This window comes from Hipposideros armiger, unplaced genomic scaffold (genome assembly GCF_001890085.2).
Source record: "Hipposideros armiger isolate ML-2016 unplaced genomic scaffold, ASM189008v1 scaffold_228, whole genome shotgun sequence".
In the NCBI taxonomy this organism is placed as follows: Eukaryota; Metazoa; Chordata; class Mammalia; order Chiroptera; family Hipposideridae; genus Hipposideros; species Hipposideros armiger.
In genome coordinates this window covers 2,160,118-2,179,425 of record NW_017731578.1, presented here as the reverse complement: position 1 = coordinate 2,179,425, position 19,308 = coordinate 2,160,118, and the positions used below count along the sequence as shown (strand labels likewise).

The 19,308-nt window shown below is 54.6% G+C and overlaps 1 protein-coding gene across 1 annotated transcript in view; it reads left to right on the top strand.

Moving 5' to 3' along the window:
- The window catches only part of LOC109389307 (SH3 and multiple ankyrin repeat domains protein 3-like), a 65,034-nt gene that overhangs the window by 19,724 nt on the left and 26,002 nt on the right, over positions 1–19,308 (top strand). Inside the window, exons 3-5 of the mRNA XM_019654722.1 lie at positions 3,457–3,660; positions 7,676–7,747; positions 10,082–10,190. Coding sequence (XP_019510267.1) covers positions 3,457–3,660; positions 7,676–7,747; positions 10,082–10,190 — 385 coding nt within the window. The remainder of the gene's footprint in view (positions 1–3,456; positions 3,661–7,675; positions 7,748–10,081; positions 10,191–19,308) is intronic.

The window sequence follows — 19,308 nt, the reverse complement described above, 5'->3', positions numbered from 1 at the left end:
AGAGAGAGAGAGAGAGAGAGAGAGAGAGAGAGAGAGGTGTTTGTGTGTGTTTATATGTGTGACTTTGTGTGTTTGTATGTATGTGTGCGTGTGTGTGTGGTGCAGGGGGTGGGACTAGGGTAGAGGGGACATTGACAGGCAGGACATGTTCTGAGAAGGAGGCAGAGTCCAGACCATGGTCAGCTCTTCTGTGTCTCTTGGGTAAGGGCACAGACCCTGAGCCCCTAGGCTGCAGAGTAATTGGATTGAGAAGGATCGCTACCATCATCATCATCATCATCACCACCACCACCACCATCACCATCACCACCATCACCATCATCATATTGTGCCCTAGGCCCTGAGCTCTTAAGGGCAAAATCCCCATCTCAGTCACCTCCTGTCCCCTACCTACACCCAGCCCCGCGCTAGTACGTGCAGAAGACAGAGAGAAGCTAGAGAAAGACAGGCATCTCCTCAAGCAGCGCTTCCCTGGCAGTGGCCGGGGCCGGAGCCCTGACACCGGACTGCCGCCCTCCCTGTACTGCCTGTGCGTCTTCTGGCGAATCACTCCCCCTCGATGACGCCTGTGACACATCATGAAGGGTGCCCATCTCACAGGGCTGTGGGGAGACGGGTCTGTGGTCCCAATACTCGTAAAGTAGGACCTCACTGGACGTCACACCAGTAATCCTGGGATCGGGAAGGGTCACGCAGGGTTCAGACTGTTTGGTGCTCCCGTGCTGGACTCGGCACTGCTCCCAGGGTGCTCCCTGCTGGCCCTCGTGCTGAGCCCGTGACCTGAAATTCCCACCCCGAACCCCCACATCCCTTCTCGTTCCTGGTTATTGACTATGGTGCTCGTACCTTCCCGGGCAGCGTTACTTACTCCTCTCTTGGGCCTCCAAGGGTTGTTTGGGCGTTTCTTTTCACTTTTTCCATATCGTATGATCGTTGAGACTTTCACTACTACAATATGGCCATGGCTGGTTTGCCCATTCTCGTGCCTGTGGCTCCCAGCATGCAATCCTTCCTTCATCCCATAAATATGGATCTCCTAAACCATCCGGACTGGGGTTTGCCTAATAGGCGTGCTCGGTAAGCAAGGAAGCGAGTCGGTGAAGGAGTGAAGCAGCAGTGTTGGTCCAGGGTTGTCCGAGCTGGTTACACCAGGGTCTTCCCTTAAGCCAGGCAGGAGCTTGTAGGCAGCACCCATCATTTATGAAAGAAGGTGCCAGGGCGCCCAACCCTCTGAGCTCTCGTCTCAGGGAAGGTGACGGTGGTGATGCGCCTCTTTGCTGTCACCCTCAGTGGTGGGCACTTAAGGCGCATTCGTGACTGTGGCTGCTGTCACAGACTCTGGCATTGGGTGGCTTAAACAATGGATATTTTTTTTCTCACATCCTGGAGGCTGGAAGTTCAAGACCAAGATGTCAGCAGGGTTGGTTCCTCTGCGAGCACTGAGGGAGAATCTATTCCAGCGTGTGGTGGCTTGTGGTAACTTTGGGGGCTCCTTGGCTTGCAGAGGCATCACCCCCTCTCTTCATCTTCACCTGGTCTTCTCCCTGTGGGTGTGTCTGCGTCCCAACTCCCCTTTCTGTAAGGACGCGGTCACAATGGGTCAGGGCCCACCCTACTCCACTGTGACCTCATAACTAATTCCATCTGCACAGACCCTGTTTCCACGTAAGTCACCTTCGCAGGCCTCCAGCATCTTTGGGACGACACCGTTCAGCCCCTGACGACATGTTCCCTTTGTGTCCCTGGAGCCTCACAACTGCCCTGCAGGGTAAACAGTGGCTCTGGTGTCCATTGTGGAGACCGGTTCACCCAGAGTCACAAAGCTAGTGGCGCAGCTGGCATGTGGACACAAGCCCTTCTAACTCTCAAGCTCCTGCTCCTTCTGGAAGTTTCTCAAGGGAGCCCTCTTGGCCTTTTTTTTTGTAGCAGGACATTTCTTCCTTGTGCAGGGCTGTCCTATGCACCACCCAGACTCAACATCCCCTGTCTGAACACTAAGTGGCAGGGGACACTGTCTCTGGTCACCTACAGGTCCCCGGGGAGGTGACTCTCGGTGCTCACCTGCTGGCAGGCAGGGGTCCTCAGGTCTTCCTTGGATGCCGGGAGCTTGCCTTGGTGTCTGTGTCGTTGGACACAGAGGCCGACAGGAATTGGCATGTTACCTGTGGCCTCACGTTGTCCTGTCTTTTAGAGCTCGTTTGTCTCGCCCGTGTTTCCAGGTATTCTCAGCCAGCCAAGGATGGGCCGGGTGTGGCTGTGACACTGACTTGAACAAGCGGCCTGTGCATGGTACCCTGGAATTCGGCCTTGACATTGGAGAGGGACAGAGCTCAGGCTCCCAGGGTGAGGGGTCAGGTTTCCCTGGCAGTGGGACTCCTGGCCCAGCTGCCTGTGAACCAGCCTCATTGTTAAGAGTCACAGGGTCATCCTACCTCACAGGGAGGAACCTGCCTGAGTGGGAGGGTCCTTGGAGGCCGTTTTTTGCCCCCCTGGGCCTGCAGGCTCTGCCAGTAGGAAATTGGCTCCGGCCCCATTGACTTCTGAAAGCTTTTAGGGACATAAAGCAAACCCCTGAGCCCCTGCTGAGGGCTCATCAGTAGGAGATGATTTAGATTCAACCAAAAAGCCAGCATTGTGTGTTTTCCTGGCGCACTGGGGAGTGTCACAGAGGGACCTGGAAACGTGACCAAGTCGGGCCATTCCAGTTCTTAGTGGCGCTGTTACGTTTTGAAAAGTGTTCATGGTCGGTTTGTAAGCACCACTAACACTACTCAAGTTTTTAAACAAATTAGCTCTTGTGGTGAATATGTGACTTTTCCACAACTGTCTTCCTTTATGGTTTGGGGGTGGTGGTGTCCGTGTGTGAAGCTGTCGTGTTCAGAGTCGGCGTGGGTGGTATCCAGACGCCCGTGCCCTGGACCTCCCCTCCCGTGAGGTGACCCACCTGCGTGTGAAATGTCAAAGAGCAATCAAAGTAAAAATTAAGTCACCCTGTAATGTGCTTGAGCCGTGGTTCTCAAAGTGTGTTCCCCGGACCAGTAGCCCAGCATCACCTTGGAACTGGTGAGAAATGCAGTTGCTGGGACCCCACCCAGACCTCCTGAGTCAGACACTGTGCTGGGTGGGCGAGGGGTCGACTGTCTGCGTTCTAACAAGCACTGGAGTTGAGGAAGCTCCGTACTAGAGAGGGACGTGCCCAAGGAACAGGTGGTCGTTGATGACCAGAGATTTGAGTCGTGGCGCGAGGCAGGCCACAGGAACCAGTGGCTGAGTGTCGCCTTTCTCATTTCCTGTTTACCGAAGGTCTCCATCTAAGCGGCAAGAAGGTCTGATTCTTCATCCTGAAAAGCTGTGGGGTTCAGGATGGAACCGCCTCTGCCATCCCTGGTCATGTGCCCAGGTGGGCTGCTCCGGTGGCGTCTGGGTTGCTAACCAGCTGTGTGTCCTTCCCTGCAGAAGTGCATCCGATTCAACCCGGACGCCACGGTGTGGGTGGCGAAGCAGCGGGTTCTGTGTTCGTTGAACCAGAGCCTGAAGGACGTCCTGAATTACGGCTTGTTCCAGCCGGCGAGCAACGGGCGCGACGGCAAATTCCTGGACGAGGAACGGCTCCTGCGCGAGTACCCGCAGCCCGTGGGCAAGGGCGTCCCCTCGCTGGAGGTACTGGGCTCAGCTGGAGGGGGACCCGCACCCAAGCCCAGATGCGATCTGATTCACAAATGCCCCCAAATTAAATCATCAGTGTGGGGGCTTGAGGCTGCACCTACATTTGCTGTGAATTGCCGGTGGCTGTGCAGTTTTTATCTGTTTGTTTTCTGGCTCTCGATTTGACAAGCTTCTTGGGGAGTGGTCTTGGTATGAGCAAGCCACGAGTCCCACTCAAACTCGTGTCACCAGGACCTGAGCCCTGGAGGTGCAGAACGGGCTTGCTTCTGCCTACCGAGCCAGCCTCCCTGCCCTTGGGCACAGCGTGGCCAGTGGCCATCCCGCTGGTACCAGAAGCACCACGTCCTTTCTGGTTCTTGTCTCTGGAGTGACCAGTGGGCTCTCAGAGCTGCGAGAGCCAGCCATGTGGTCTCGGGCCTCCCCGGTGACGTGGTAGATGCAGAAGGTGGGCAGCCCTACCCACGTTCATGTGAAGCGTGACCTCCAGGTCCTGCCTTCCTGCCCTCTGGTGGGCTGCACCCCAAGTTTACATGTAGTGTTTCCATGTGATGTGTTAAGATAGTGACACGAGTAGCCAGGGGATGGTCATTTGTCTCGCACATGTCACCAGTATTAAGGGATCGCTTTCATTTCAGCTTGGTCACACAGAAGACAGAAGTGTGGCTCGTAGCTGGCGTGCTATGTGGTGTCGAAGTGGGTTCTATGATATTCTCAGTGACTGGAAGTGACTCTGTCGTCAGACATGGCATGGACACGAATTCAGAGCCAAGGCCATGCCTCACCTGTACATTTCTGGGTCTGATGATGACCTTGTAGCGGAGATTATTGGGATCCCCACTTTGGTGGGACATGTGTGGGTCCAGGGAGAGGGTGTCAGTGGAGAGAAGACGGTTGCCACTTGGGAGTTATGTGGTGCAGCTGCTCTGACCTCAGCTTGCTCGTGTGTGAAATGGGCATTCATCGAAAAGCCACTTGCTGAGGACCTACTAAGCAAGCAGCAGGCGCTTTGTAGACATGTGCAGCATGCACAAGACAGCAAAGGGTCTGGCCAGTGCAGCTTACACTCCAGTGGGAGGTGATGGACCAGGACCAATAAAGAAACATTCATTTTGGGGGCTGGTAATTTATATGATGACAGTGACACAGGGTGAGAAGAGCAGGAGGGCCCGGAACCTACTCTTGACCAGAAAGCCTCAGAGGAAGCAGCGTGCCCTCCCTGACTTGAGGCCCCTTACCCCGCCCCCATCTCCCTGAGAAGGGAACAGAAGGCGTGGGACCTGGGCGGGACGGTGAGCGGCGGGCACATGTGTCCTCCCTCCGGTGGACGAAAAACATCCAGCCTAAGAGAAAACTTATAAGAGTTTATTTGAACCAAACTGTCGACAATTGCCGGGAAGCAAGAGCTCAACGGATTGAGAAAATGCTTCGCAAAACGGCAGTTTGCAGTTTATTTTATACATGAAATCAAAGGAGGAAGGTTGCATGAGATTCATGGGTGATAGATGAAGGGGGTGGGAGAAAGCAAAGCAGGGAACTCTCTGGGATTGGATAAAAGCACACTGGAGAGACAGGTACTCCTCCCACACAGGTGGGTGCAGGATAGCTAACAGTTCGCTCTTTACAGCACATCGAGATGGTAATCCGGAGACAAGCATGGGATTTTGCAGTTTCCAGCTCTGGTCTGGAAAAAGGAGGAAAGATGTTATCTTAGGTACAGAAAGACAAAGAACAGGCCCACTGAAAAGGCGCAGGTTCACTTAATGAGGAAGCCCGAGATGTGACTTCCCGCCATGGCCCACCTTAATTAGGAATTTTTATGTTCACACCATCCTCTGTGGTTATTTTCAGTCTCCTGAGCTTGTCAGGTTTCACATGTGGCCCCTTTTCCGTCCACACTCCCATGTCCTGTCCAGGCCCTTGTGGGAGCCCAGCCAGGGTGGGGGGAGTTTGCACGTGAGTGTCCTGCCCCAAAGTGTTCACCACTCCATGTGGGCACGTGGACTCGGTTTCCATCGGACTTGGTCCACTCTTGGCAGCTGTGCAGCCTGGAGCACCCCACCCAGTCTCTCTGAGCCTCAGATACCCGGCTGTGCGGTCGGGGGAACATTAGCGCCGCCTTCTTGGGTGGCTGTGAGGCTCATGTGAGGCGTCCATGGAGCAGAGCCCTTAGCGATCGGCGAGTACCCCAAGTTGGTGCTGTGGCTGCTGCCGTCACTGGCCCTTGCTGCCATGAATAGGCTGTTCATACTTTCATTCATCCCCTTGGGCCACCGTCCTGCCAGGCACCCCACTGTGCAGAGTGGAGACGGCCCAGAGATGCACACATGAGGGGCCAGGAGTGGGTCTGGCCTCACTGCCTGGGCTGGTCTCAGTGAGCTATGGCTGGCTGCTTAGGGAACCCTGAGAACAGGGCAGGAAAGGGGCCCCTGTCTGTGAGCTCGCGCCCCTCTGTAGCCCCAGCTGTACATGTTGATAGCTCTGGAAACACTTTGTCCTCCTAAGCACGTACCCTCCTCTGAGGGGGTCCATTGGCCCCAGTATATGTTTTTATAACTGGAAAATGTACCCATCGATTTGAATCCCTTTAGACTGTTCAGGTTTGGGCACGTGACCTTGAACTGTGTTGCATCTCCTGATGTCACTGTCAGTGGCCCCTGCCACCTTGACCAGAGGCATGATGGGAGAAGGTACGCAGTGAGAGTTTCCCAGCAGCCCCAGAGCGTGGGGCTCGCTGACACTTCCCCACTCGACTCGAGACTCAGGACGGGCTGTGAGGCCCTACAAGGAGCCTGGATCCCCTCCCCACAGGTCCCTTCAGGGACACCGACATGTGCAGCCCAGGGACTGCGTGCGGCCCTGCCGTTCACGAAACGTCCCCATCTCACGGCTGAGTTATCTGGGCACTTAAATCGAGTTTCGGTCTGTGCGACAAAGGTGTTTTGTGTGTTTGTTAATTGCTGTTTTGTTTAGAGGAGAATAAGGTTGACCCTTTGGAAACTTGATATGGGATTAGACTTTCAGTTTCAGGATTAGCTCACGGGCTGCCCAGCACCTTTGCTTCACGGTTCACGAGGCGGCATCGTGAGTCACCCTGTGCTTGTCTGAGCTCCTTGGAGTGTGATGGGGTCAAGGGGGGTGGGGGGAGAAAACAGCATTTGTCCAGTGCGGGGTCTGTGCCCGGAACCTCACATTCAGTCCTCGGGCCACCCTGGGAGTCTTGTGTATCGTTATTTCCGTGGGACAGATAAGGAAACTGAGTGAGATGGGGAAAGTGTCCAGCCAAAGGTACCCCGCTGACAGGACCGTGTGGGGCTGGGGTTGGAACAGAGGGCGCAACTCAGAACTTTAGTGACTCCCAAACTGCCAGCGTCCTGCCGACACCTACTGTAGCACATGTGGTCACAAAAGGGGTCAGGGCGCCCGGGGAATGAGGCAGCCGACTGTGACACCAGTGCTTTGTTCTTGGGCAAAAGGGGCTCCTCGCTTCTTAGGATGGAATTCCCAGCTCAAAGGTGGCGTTGCTGGTCAGGGGAATGAATGGTGGCTCAAGTGCCACACGAAGGCTGCGGGCGCGGGAGGAGGTGGCCTCACCAGGGGCTCCTCATGCAGCTTTAATAAAGGCTGACGGCACAGAGGAAACACTGGTGTGCAAAGGGGCACCCTCATTTATTGGTGACACCAGTTATCAGCAGGCTGGTCCCATCACGGAGCTGAGATCACTAACGCAGAGGGAGGGGACCAGGACAGGTGGCCTGCTCCTTTGTCCCTGTGGGGAGCCCCTGTTCCCTTTCACAGCTTTTTAGCCCAGTGGCTGTAGAATCTCAGCAGAAGTCATTCTTGGGGTGTCCTGGGCTCTGCGTTCAGGTAGATACAAGCCATGTATTGAACGCTGGAAGGTTTGGGGTGGAGCCCGTGCCGCCTTGAGCCAGCCAAGGAGAAGGCCGGTTTTCCTCTGGGCAGCCCCAGGAAATACTCACCTGTTACTCTTTTTCTCCTGTTTCTGTGCCAGTTCCGATACAAGAAGCGGGTGTACAAACAGTCCAATCTGGACGAGAAGCAGCTGGCCAAGCTACACAGCAAGGTACGCGGGCGTGGCTGTCACGCGCTGTGGGCGCTCTGTCTGGCTGATCGTCTGCTGAGATCAGGGGAGCTCGCCGAGCAGAGGGCTCTTCTCCCTGGGAGGTGCTGATGGGACCCCTGGTGTGTCTGTTGTGAGAGACGGGTGGACTGGGCCGAGGACGCTGCCCGAGGCCGCCCTGCCACCCGGGAGGCAGTGAGGTTGCTTAGTGAAGCTGGTGGGGGCTCAGGCAGGGGAGCAAACCCCAGTGTCCCCGGAAGGGTCCCTGGAAGGCAGCGGCTCTGACGGGCAGCATTTGGGCACACGCCGTGGTGGGGGAAAGGGGCACACGTGAACACAGTGGGTCCTCCCCGGTGTTGCCCACATGGGTCTGACTTAACCACGGAAGTGAAACACACCGTCCCCATGATACCCGGAAGGATGTTGGCCAGAACCCACCTCCCCCCAAATACCGCAGCTGTCTCTGCCTGTAGAGTGAAAATACGTTAGATGACAAGCTGTAAGTGGAATAGTGTCACTTTGGAGAGTGGAACCCTTCTTAGCGCTCGTCTCCTGCGTGTTTCTGGGAGGCGGGGTGGCCTTGCTGAGCCATCCCTGCCGAAACAGAGGACAGCCCTGCAGCCGTAGGTGTCCAGCTGTTGTCACTCCTGAGATTAACGTGCTGTTGACAGAAACCGCACCCAGGTGAGACGTGCACATGGCAGCAGGTGACAGGGTAAGGAATGAGGCACGGGCTGCATGTGGGCACTCAGTTCCTGGCTGACGCACTGTGTGTACCTGTTCTTAGGGTGCCCAAGCCCCATGCCCATGGCATGCCAGCCCTTCCTCAAGGATGCTGTGTGTGCTCAGGGGTGCCAGCGCGTGTGGCGGGCACCTCGCTTAGTGCCTGTGTGTGATGCTGAGGACCCTCCCGGCCCCACCCCGCCCCTCCTGGGGAGCCTTTAGAGCTGCCCGCGGAGCGCAGGGGAGCCAGAGTCTGGGAGCCACCTGGGCGGCTTCCCTTAGCCGGCCCTGATGCTATCCAGGTCAGCCCACCTGTACCATGAGCTCACAGAGTGCCTTCACAGCCAACAGGGTCCTCTTGTTTTTGTTTTTTCGTCCCCTCCTTTGTGTCAGGAAGGACGCGTGGATTTTGGGTATAACGCGCCATTATCATGATTGGTTTCTGTGCTCACATTGTCCTGAGGTGGCCGGTGGCGGCCCTTCTGCCTGCTGCTCTGCCCTCTGGCGTGTCCCCAGCGTCCTTGAGCGCTGACGACTTTCTGGAAGAACAAGATGCTTGATTTCCGCCTGGACGTGCCCTGCCCAGCCCCGAATCCCCTGCACAGGGGCGTTTAGACCCCAAGGCCTGGCGCTTCTGGATTTTTTTTATTATCCTCTGATGTATAGATAAAAATGGGTTTGTGTATTTAAAAAAAACCAAACATGTCTGTTAGTAAATAGCAATGAAGGCGTTAAACGAAACCAAGTGCACCGTGTGTCTTTGACGTCTCTTAATTTCTGGTCCCAGAATGTATAGAAAACGTTTGGGTGGAAATCCAGCCTGTGTCAGCAGGCTGAATGGCCCAGGACTTCAAGGGTTGAAAGCCGCCGTTGTCCCCTCCAGAGCATTTTGGGAGACGTGTGGGGTGGGGCTGGAGACTTAAGCCAAACGGAGGCACATTCTATCAAATAGCCTGGCTGTCTGCTTGATGGACAGGAAATCATTATTTTTCTTGCAGCCGAGGCTGGGCAAAGCTGGAGACACATCCCTCCCAACAAGGTTGGCCCACTGATCATTTTGATCTCATGTGACATGAATGTCTCCCTTCACCTTGAATTACTTGGTGACCAGGTGTCCTTGTTTCTGTCCACACAGCCACAGGGTGAACCAAAAGGTGGCTTAGCCTGAGTGATCGGCTGTCCTGTTTGCTGCTACTTTAGAGCTAAGGAAACATAAGTGCGAACCCATGGGCCTCACTCACCAGAGATTGAGTCAGGTCTGGGGGAGACCCTGGAAACTGTAGCTTTCCACAGTGGTCCAGGTGGCGTAGCCTTTCGAAAGGGAGGGAATGTCCCGTGGCTCTTGGCAACGACGGTGAGCAGTGAGGATTTATATAACACAGTCGTCCAGGGCGGGCTGACTGTGTTTGTCACACGCCGGCCTCTGTGCCTGACCTGGGGTTGCAGGGGCAGGAAGCCACTGCGTGGCGAGCCTCGGGGTCGGCAGCGGGCCCCCATCTGGGAACAGCTCCCCCTCCGTAAAGGAGGCCAGAGTGCATCCTGTAAGAGACCTTCCCGTGGCCTGTAAAGACATTTCTTGTAAAGACATTCTTTGTTGTTTTTTTCTCTCTCCAGACCAACCTGAAGAAATGCATGGATTACATTCAGCATCGCTCGGTGGAGAAAATTGTGAAGATGCTGGAACGAGGACTGGACCCGAATTTCCATGACTTGGAGACTGGAGGTAGGGCTGGCCGAGAGGACCGCCCTGAGCTTGGCCCAAGGGTGGGCCCCGCCGGGATGGCTGGCTCTGTTTCTGTCACACGTGCATGTGCCACCCCAATGCTTTCCAGGGCTTTTCCAAGGCCTTTCTCACTCTTCTGTGAGCTCTGGGTGAGCCTGTGTGTGCTCCCACAGTATCTCCCGCCATCAGCATGGGCCAGGCACGTAGTAGGTGCTCAGTACGTACCTGCTGACTGAGCGAATGAATGAACCATAAATGACAACACGCGTGGAGCTGTTGCTCCTCTGCCTTGGGAGACGTGCAAAGGTCTTGTTCCCCAGCTGGAAACCAGTTTCCTCATGTCACATGTGGGGTTAAGTGGCCCCAGGGGATCCCAGCCTCGCAACCTTTGACATTTGAGCCGGACAATTCTTTTATTTATTGATTTATTTTTTAACAATTCCAAACTGGCACTCACTTTTATTTAATCTTAGCTTTTCTCTTTCTCTCAGTTTTAAATTGAGATATACTTGACTTATAGCATTGTGTGAGTTTCAGGTGTATGACATAACAACTCGATGTGAGTATATATTGTGAAATGCTCACCAGAAGAAGTCTAGTTCATCTCACATAGTTACAATTTTTTTGTCTTGTGATGAGGACTTTTAAGATCTACTGTCTTAGCAACTTTCAAATATACCATACGGTGTTGTTAACTCTAGTCACCATGCGTACGTTACATCCCCAGGACTTATGCGCCTTAGAACTAGGAGTTTGTACCTTGACCGCCTTCCGCAGTCTCCTTCCCCACCTCTGGCAACCACCAATCTGCTCTCTGTATCTGTACGCTCCGTATTTTTAGATCTCGCACAGTGTAAGTGAGATCATACAGCATTTCTCTTTTTACCTCTGATTTCCTTCACTTAGCGTGATGCCCTCAGGGTCCATCCATGTCGTCACAAATGGCAGAATTTCCTTTTTTTTTTTTAAAGATTTTTATTGGGGAATGGGGGGATGGAAAACAGTGCTGGGGAATTGGGGGAGGGGAACAGACAAGTTGCTGTCCTTTTGTTCTTCAGTCTAGTTGTGGAGGACGTTGCTTCACTGGCCCAAGTTGGCACCATCATTGCGCTCTTCCCGGGCGAGGCAGATCAGTCGCCGGCTTCTGGATGGCTGCTCACAGCGGCTGCTGGCCACTCACGCTGGCTGCTGGCTACACACGGTAGCCCATGACAACCCACTGCCACAGGGGCTGCAGCCTACGCCGTCGCCGGCGACTCACGACAGCCCAGCTCCAGGTTGAGCTGTTGTTCAGCATCTTAGCTGTGGAGGGCAGTGTCACTGGCCCTCATATGTGGGATCCGAACCGGGGCCCTCTGGCATCCCAAGCCAGTTCTTAACCATCGTGCCACTCGGCCGGCCCAGAATTTCCTTTTTTATGTCTGCTTAATAGCCTGTTATGGAACTCGACAGTTCATGGTGGGAGCTGTCCCCTGAACTGTAGAATATTACAGCTCCCCTCGCCCCACCCACAGATGCCAGTAGCATCCCCCCCACCAGTTGTGACAACCAAAAATATCTCTAGAAATTGCCCAGTGTCCCTTGGCGTGGAGGCACAGTCGCCCTGGGTGAGAACCCCATGCCAGTGGGACTCGCTGAACTGGCTGAGGTGGGCTGTGGGGGAGGGGAGGCTCAGGTGAGAGTTTCCATGGCAACTCGGAGCATTCACCTGGGCAGGGGGGTTACCCTGGGCCTGAGAGCGTTTATCTTGGACTCAGCGAGTGGGGCCTCTCTCCCCTCTCCTTGGGACGGGCGAGTCCTCCCCCGTGCCATTGTCACACAGAGGTGTCCCACCTCACAGTTAGTGAGCTGACAGCAAACGTATTCCTCAGGTAAAGAAGGGAGCATTCTCATCATTTGTGGGGGTTCCTCTGACCCCTAACGCTGGGGCAGGTCCCCCAGCTCTTCCAGCTGTGTACTTCTGGTGCACAGGTCACCGTGTTGTAATCGCCATCCACCCCTGAGTCTCCTAAATGGAACTGCGGGTAATCTGAGAGCACGGCTCTGACAGGTCGCCGGCATGGGTGGTGGGGCTCAGGCCTCTGCTGCAGGTTTGGACAGGGTGTGGGGACAGCAGCTGGGTTTGTTCTGGAAGCAGATAGAAGTGGGTGTGGCACAGGAGCGGCTCTAACCACGTGTGGGGCCTCGAATTCCTGGGCATGACCTTGAGCCTCAGCCCGACCAGGCGTCCGTGTTTCCCCGACCCGGCGTCCGTGTTTCCCCGACCCGGCTGTCTCCTCCGGCCAGCCTTCGGCGGTGGCTCCCACTGGCCTGGCCTCACCTCATCATGGCTGTTTCCTCATCCGTCACCTACTGGAGGACGTCCTGGTTGCTTCCAAGTCTTGGCAATTATAGAAAGAGCTGCTTATAAACATTTGTGTGCAGGTTATTGTGTGGACATAACTAACCGTGATCACACATAATGGATTTTTTTTCAAGGCCAACAAAAGTATTTCTAGCAAGCAAACGGGAGAAAAGGTGGAGCTGTCAGAGAAAGTTCTGGAGCAGAGGCCCCGCGAGGTGAGCCCTGCCGGGTTGCAGCCCAGGGAGGGGACCCGGCCTTGGAGAGTCCCCGGGGAGACCATCGCTATGGCTTCTGTGGGGCTTGCTGTGTGGGGCGCGGTGGAACAGATCTCCCTGAACTCTCAGCTGCTTCGCTCCACTGGTCGGTCCCTACAGGGTGGGGACATGAGAGCATCACATGAGGGTCTCACATGCAGGGTGTCAGTGGTCCCAGTCCTCCTGGGACAGCCCTGGTTTTCCCACTCAGAATCCCACGTCTTGATCCCAGACAAATTGGCGTGATCAGTCAATGTAGACATGACAAAGACACTTAATAATTTCAGCTGCAGCTACATGAGGACAAACGGGTCCAGTGATGTGCCAAGGGCGTGAGAAGCCTCGCGTCCCTCAATCTGCCTGCATCCCACGAGGCAGGGCCTCTTTGTGGGGCCGTGTCCTTGGAGGAGCCCGAAGCTCTGAGAGCGGAGGTCTGACGCCAGGTCACAGGCGAGGGAGGAGGCGGGGCCCGGGCTTGCTGTACCCGGACTCCAGGGTCCATGATCTCAGCTCTGGGCAGAAAGGAGGTCGGGCCACTGGCGGTCTCTCTTCTCGCATGCCGGGCCTGGCTGGACATGGCCGGGGCGCTGGCTGGTGCAGAGGAGCCGGAAGGGCCCATGGCCAGTGGGCAAGGCCAGCCCACAGTCCTGCAGTAGAATGCCATCTTCCGGCAGGCCCAGGTGGGCGGGAAGAGCTGGCTCACTGCCTCGTTTATTCCAGACGTTGCCGTGTCGTCCTCAGCGGCTCTGGTGACCGTAGCATGCCCTTGGGTTTTCGTGGCTCCGCCGTGAGTCTGAAAGCGGCGGGAAGCACGACACTCAGCCCCTGCCGCAGCCCCGAACTTGGTTGTGTGGTTCCCAGGTGCTTCTGGGCCACACGCAAGGCCCGAGTGGGGGAGCAGCCCTGGATTGAGGGACACGCAGGGATAATTAAGTCCCAGTGGAGCGACCTGTCAATTAAAGCAGCAGCCTGTGTTATTACACCGTCTGGTACCTGTCCTAATGGAAGTTTTATTAAGTGACAATGAAATTAGTATTAAAGAAGAGGGACTGTCTCCTGCTCGGCTTGGAGCCTCTGGGGCGAGACGAATGGTGTTTTTGGGCCCTGAAAAGGACGTAAAAGTAACCATTGGAGCGAAAATCAGTTTAGTGCTTTTATTTCTCACCGAGTGCCCAAACTTGAAAGAACCCAGGTGGGGGGTCTCAGTAAAGCTCGGAACGTCTCCTTCAGGAGGAAAACAATAGAGTTTTCCCTGATGGAGCCGATTTCGCCGAGCAGCCGTGTGGCGGAGTTCATTTATGGGCCCCTATTCCTGAATTAATTTCCAGGGCGGATGGCGCACCAGCGTGTCAGGCTGACGCTGTTTGTCATCTGTGCCGAGACGAGGCTGCTTCCGCCACCTGTCGCTGCAGCCCGGCGTCCGGGGACCCTTCCCAGCTCCCGCGCGGCCCAATTAGAAGGTTTTATGGATTCTGGATCGTTGGGCGCTGACAGCGCCTCCTCCCAGCTGTGCCATGAGAACAGAAGGGCGAGTTTGATGCGGACCACGATCGATGGTCCGTATCGGCCGTCTCCAGAAGCAACAGCACCGGGGAGCCGGGGGAGACCCGAGGGCACACGGCTCTGGGACCTGGTCCATTCCAGTTGTACAGGGTTAGAGGCACACAGAGCACCCCGTATGCATGGAACCGGCGGAAACGTCCGGTTCCGCCGCCCAGGACATTTGGGTGACTGTGGTCGGTGCACAGACGTCTGTGACTGAGAGAGCGCTCCAACCCAGCTATTTCAGAATTTTTCGTGTTTCAGAAAGGCTCACGAGGGACTCAGGAAGGTGCATGTGGCCGGGCAAGGTGCAATAATACATCAAGTACGGAAACGAGGGAGAGGAACCCAGGGTGGGGGTGATGTGGAGGCAGGGACGGGGCCCCCGGGAGCGAGCCTTGGCACCGGGGACAGCGCCAAAGCGGGCCAGTCCGAGAATGTACGGTGACCCATGACGTGCACCCACGGCCGTGGGTGAGCCGTCTCCCCGGGGACCCCGCCGGCAGCAGCATTCTCACCGTTACCTGCTACGCGAGCCTCGAGGCTGCTCGGCTAACGCTGCACTGTTGTTACAGGATTGCCATGAAGATGGCACACAGTGTCCCCCGCGCCCCACACCCGTTCCCCCTCTTATTCCCATCTTACAGGAGGAGGGCACACTTGTAACAATTCGTGAACCAATGACGTGCTGCTATTAATTAACTTAGGTCCATACTTGTTTTCTGGTTCACTAGTAGTGACTTAATGTCCTTCTCTGTCCCAGGCCCCCACCCAGGACCCCTCCTCACAGTGAGTCGTCTCGCCTCCTCAGGCCCCTCTGGGCTGGGACCGTCTCAGACTGCCCTTGTTCTGTTGGCCTTGACAGTTCTGAGCAGGACTGGTCCGGTGTCTCGTAGGATGCCCCCTGTTGGGGTTTGTCTGACGTTTATGTCACGATTAGACGGGGCCGCAGAGGGGAGGTGCCCCTCTCGCCCCGTCCGTGTCAGGACGCACGCTGTCAGCATGCCCTCCGCCGGGGGCGCTGGCCTTGCTCACCTGGCCGAGGTGTGTTTGGCAGGTTTTCATTTGCAGTTCTTCTGCAAAGGAGATTTGTGTCTTCTCTCCCATTTACTTATTTATTCAATCAGTTATTTTTATCAGTATGGACTCATGGACATTTCATTTACAATTTGAGTTATAAGCCAATGCTACTTTGTGTATTTTGTTGCTTGAATTGTTCCAGCTTCGGCCATGGGGGGCTCTCTGAGTTGGCCTCTGTGTCCCTTTGAAGTCCCTGTCACTGTGGGTTATTAGTAGTAGTGCTTTTGGAGGACTTTCTTTCTTCTTGGCACTGGAGGTACCCCCGGCTCCAGTCCTAGGATTAGCCCTCCATGAAGCCCAGGGACAATGGTCATAGAAACCAAGGTCTGGGTGCAGGTGTGCTTGTTGCTTCTGGGGCGTGGTTGCTTTTAGGCCCTTTCAGCTGACAGAGCGAGGAGACGTACCTGTGGGTACTGACCCGTGGATAGATTCATTCCTGTCAGTTTCTCCTTATGCAGCCATCTGAACCTGCATTAAGCTAAACGTGAGTTCGCACTGATGTCCCCAATCCTAATCCGTCGCTACATGGACACTTCCAGTTTCCTCGCCTTGCCTGTCTGTAGCCTACCACGCCAGCTGTGAGGAACCTGCCTGCCGCTGTCTGCCATCTGTCCATTTAATTGTTGAGCTCCAGTGTGCACGCATGGTGGTTTCCGAATCGTTGACCTGCTCTCCACAGCGGGAAGCAGCTTTATCAGCTAGAGAGCAGTGCTTACGTGCGGTTCCATTGCCTTTCGTCCTGCAGACTCCACTGATTTGCAAACTTACGTAGGCCGGCACTCCATTCCGCACCCCTCCCGGGAGGTCGTGTCCTCGCGTTTGTAATACAGGCAGACTCTTGTCACATCATTCAGTCCATCCTGGGATCCCCAGGCTCCTAAATGAATGTTTAAAGTTAGTTTTTTTGTTTGTTTGTTTGTTTGTTTTTTAAAGATTTTTATTGGGGAATTGGGGGAATGGGAACAGGGCTGGGGAATTGGGGGAAGGGGAACAGACAAGTTGCTGTCCTTTTGTTCTTCAGTCTAGTTGTGGAGGACGTTGCTTCACTGGCCCAAGTTGGCACCATCATTGCGCTCTTCCCAGGCGAGGCAGATCAGTCGCCAGCTTCTGGACGGCCGCTCACTGCGGCTGCTGGCTGCTCACGCTGGCTGCTGGCTACACATGGTAGCCCATGGCAACCCACTGCCACAGGGGCTGCAGCCCACGCCGTCGCTGTCGACTGGACTCACGGCAGCCCAGTTCCAGGTTGAGCTGTTGTTCAGCATCTTAGCTGTGGAGGGCAGTGTCACTGGCCCTCACATGTGGGATCCGAACCGGGCCCTCTGGCGTCCCAAGCCAGTTCTTAATCATCGCGCCACTCGGCCGGCCCTAAAATTCGTTTTTAAAAGTTTGCATATATTGGTTTGTGCTGTCAAGTTTGTAGTTTTGACAAGTGTTTCATTCTTGTATTTGTATGTATAGATATTTGATCCATGTGTATGTATTTGTATGACATGACAGCGTCACACTGAATACTTTCACCATTTTGAAAAACCCCATGTGCTTTTCCCCTGTTGACCCGCCCCCACCCTGCCCCCGACTCTCTGTGACCACTGATCTATTCACTGTCTCCATAGTCCTGCCTTTTCCAAAATGTCCTCTAATTGGAACCACGCAATGTGAACCCACCTTTTCCAGACTGGTTTCTTGCACTTAGCAACATGCATTTCAGATGTCGCCGTATCTTGTCATGACTTGGTGTTGCCTTTCTTTTTATCGCTAAGTGATCTCACCCACTGTATGGATGTTGTGTTTACCCATCCGCCAACCCCAGGGCAGCCTGGTTGCTTCCGGTTTGGGGTTGTTATGAATAAAGCTGCTACACACGTTTGTGTGCAGGTGGTGTAGGCATGTAAGCTTTCAGATCAGTTGGGTGAATACCAAGGAGTGCGACTGTTGGATCATGTGGTAAAACATTGTTTAGTAAGAGACTGCCGACCTGCCTTCCGCATGGGCTGGGCCGTTGTGCGTTCTCACCGGCAGTGACTGAGGGTTCCTTTGGCCCCACAATCGCACCAGCATTTGGTGTCGTCCGTGTCTGGATTTGGGCCATCCTAATATGTGTGCTGGGGGATCTCGTTGTTGTTCTGAGCCTTGAGTTTTGTTTGCCTGAAATGTACTTTCCAAGTTCCCGATCTGGTAGATACCTTCTGTCTGCTCAAACCACACTAGTACAGGTGTGTGTGTGTGTGTGTGTGTGTGTGTGTGTGTGTGTGTGATTGTCCAAGGCTTTTGTTCTGAGAATCAGGGGCCACACACCACTTCTCAGAGCCTGTGCTCCTTGATCCTGCCATTGGAAAGACCAAAATCATAACCTGGCACCCGTGGCCCAGTGGGGCCCCATAGTCCAGTCACCTCATGGCTTTTTTCAGTGGAACCAGCAGCCCCTGGGACGCCTGTCTTGGGAGCAAGAACCACCCACGTTTCAGTCGTTTGGCCTGGAAGCATTTCCTACCTGCCGGCTGCCTTGCTGGCCCACGCGAATAGCGTAATCCTACCTGGGAATCTGGGACCTGGGGTTATGGCTTTACCTGGTACCTGGAGGCTCTGCCCGTGTGGTTCCCTCGAGCCCAGGTCTGAGAGCTCTTCATAAAACCAGCCAGAACGCCTTTCAGTCACAGATTTTTATCTGTTCTACGAGGCCCCCGATCTTTTCACTGAAACCTCTTCAGCCTGCCTCCATCTCATTGCCAAAGATTTCCTGACAGTGGAGAGATTTGTGCCTGTTTCTTCAGGTCATTTTCTGGTTGCAGCTATGTTTTGTCAGAGCCCGTTTGGGACTTGCCTGTCCGCTCACCAAGACATCTGCTCACCGAGGCGCGTTGGGGAGACTGAGCAGGATGGTCGTGATTGTTCCATTGGTGGCAGATAGTGGGAAATGCAACGATGACCCCCCGGGTGAGGGCTGATGGGGGAGGCAGCTCCCAGAATGCTGAGCGGTGACAACAGTTTGGGGAAACCCGCCGTCACCCTCCATACTTGCTCAGTGACATCACAGGAGGATTGTTTGGATGAGCCTGGGAACTCTTCATCAAGGACTGTGACTGGATGGGGAAGACGCTGTGAATCTCATTCTCTGTTATGGTTGGGGTGGGGTATTCGTTAACTATTCTAGTGGACAGGTGACCCCTATGTTAGCATGGGTGATTTTGCGAGATTCACTCGTGATGAAATATTTCACGCTGAAAGACCGAATGCAGAATAATGCCAGAGTTGCTTGTGTGCCCACAAAGGAGCTGTCCATTCTGAAAAACAGTGCTGCTTGTGCTTCTGGCGTTGTATCCAGCTGGGCAGGGCCGTCTTTGCAGTTTGCAGTGCAGACGGGGAACCCAGGTCCTGTGGGGTTCAAGGTTTCTGTGCAGACTGGGATTCATAGGCTCTGGGCCCAAGGCCAGGCTGCTCCCACTTGCGCTGTTTTGTACCAGGCGTTCGGGCGTAGGGAATGGGGGGTGTGATCTCTCAGTCAGGAGAAAGTCAGTAATGGGTTTCATATGGGAAGACAATTCTTGACTAAGATAAATTGAGTGCACAGTCTGTGCTCCCTCTGTCAGCCTTGAGCTCAAATATTAACCTTCTGTTCTTTTGTCCAATACATTTTGAGCTGTGTATGCATCTCTATCTATCTGTTGTCCTGTCTATTCTTCCACTTACCCATCCTTTCCTCCCTTCCTTTCTCCCTCTCTTCCTATATCTGTCTACTCATCTATCTATCTATCTATCTATCTATCATCTATCCATTATCTATTATCATGTATCACCTATCTATAATCTAGTCATCTATCATCTATCTATCATCTATCAATCATCTATCGACTATCTACCATCTATTCATCCATCATCTATCTTATCATCTATCATC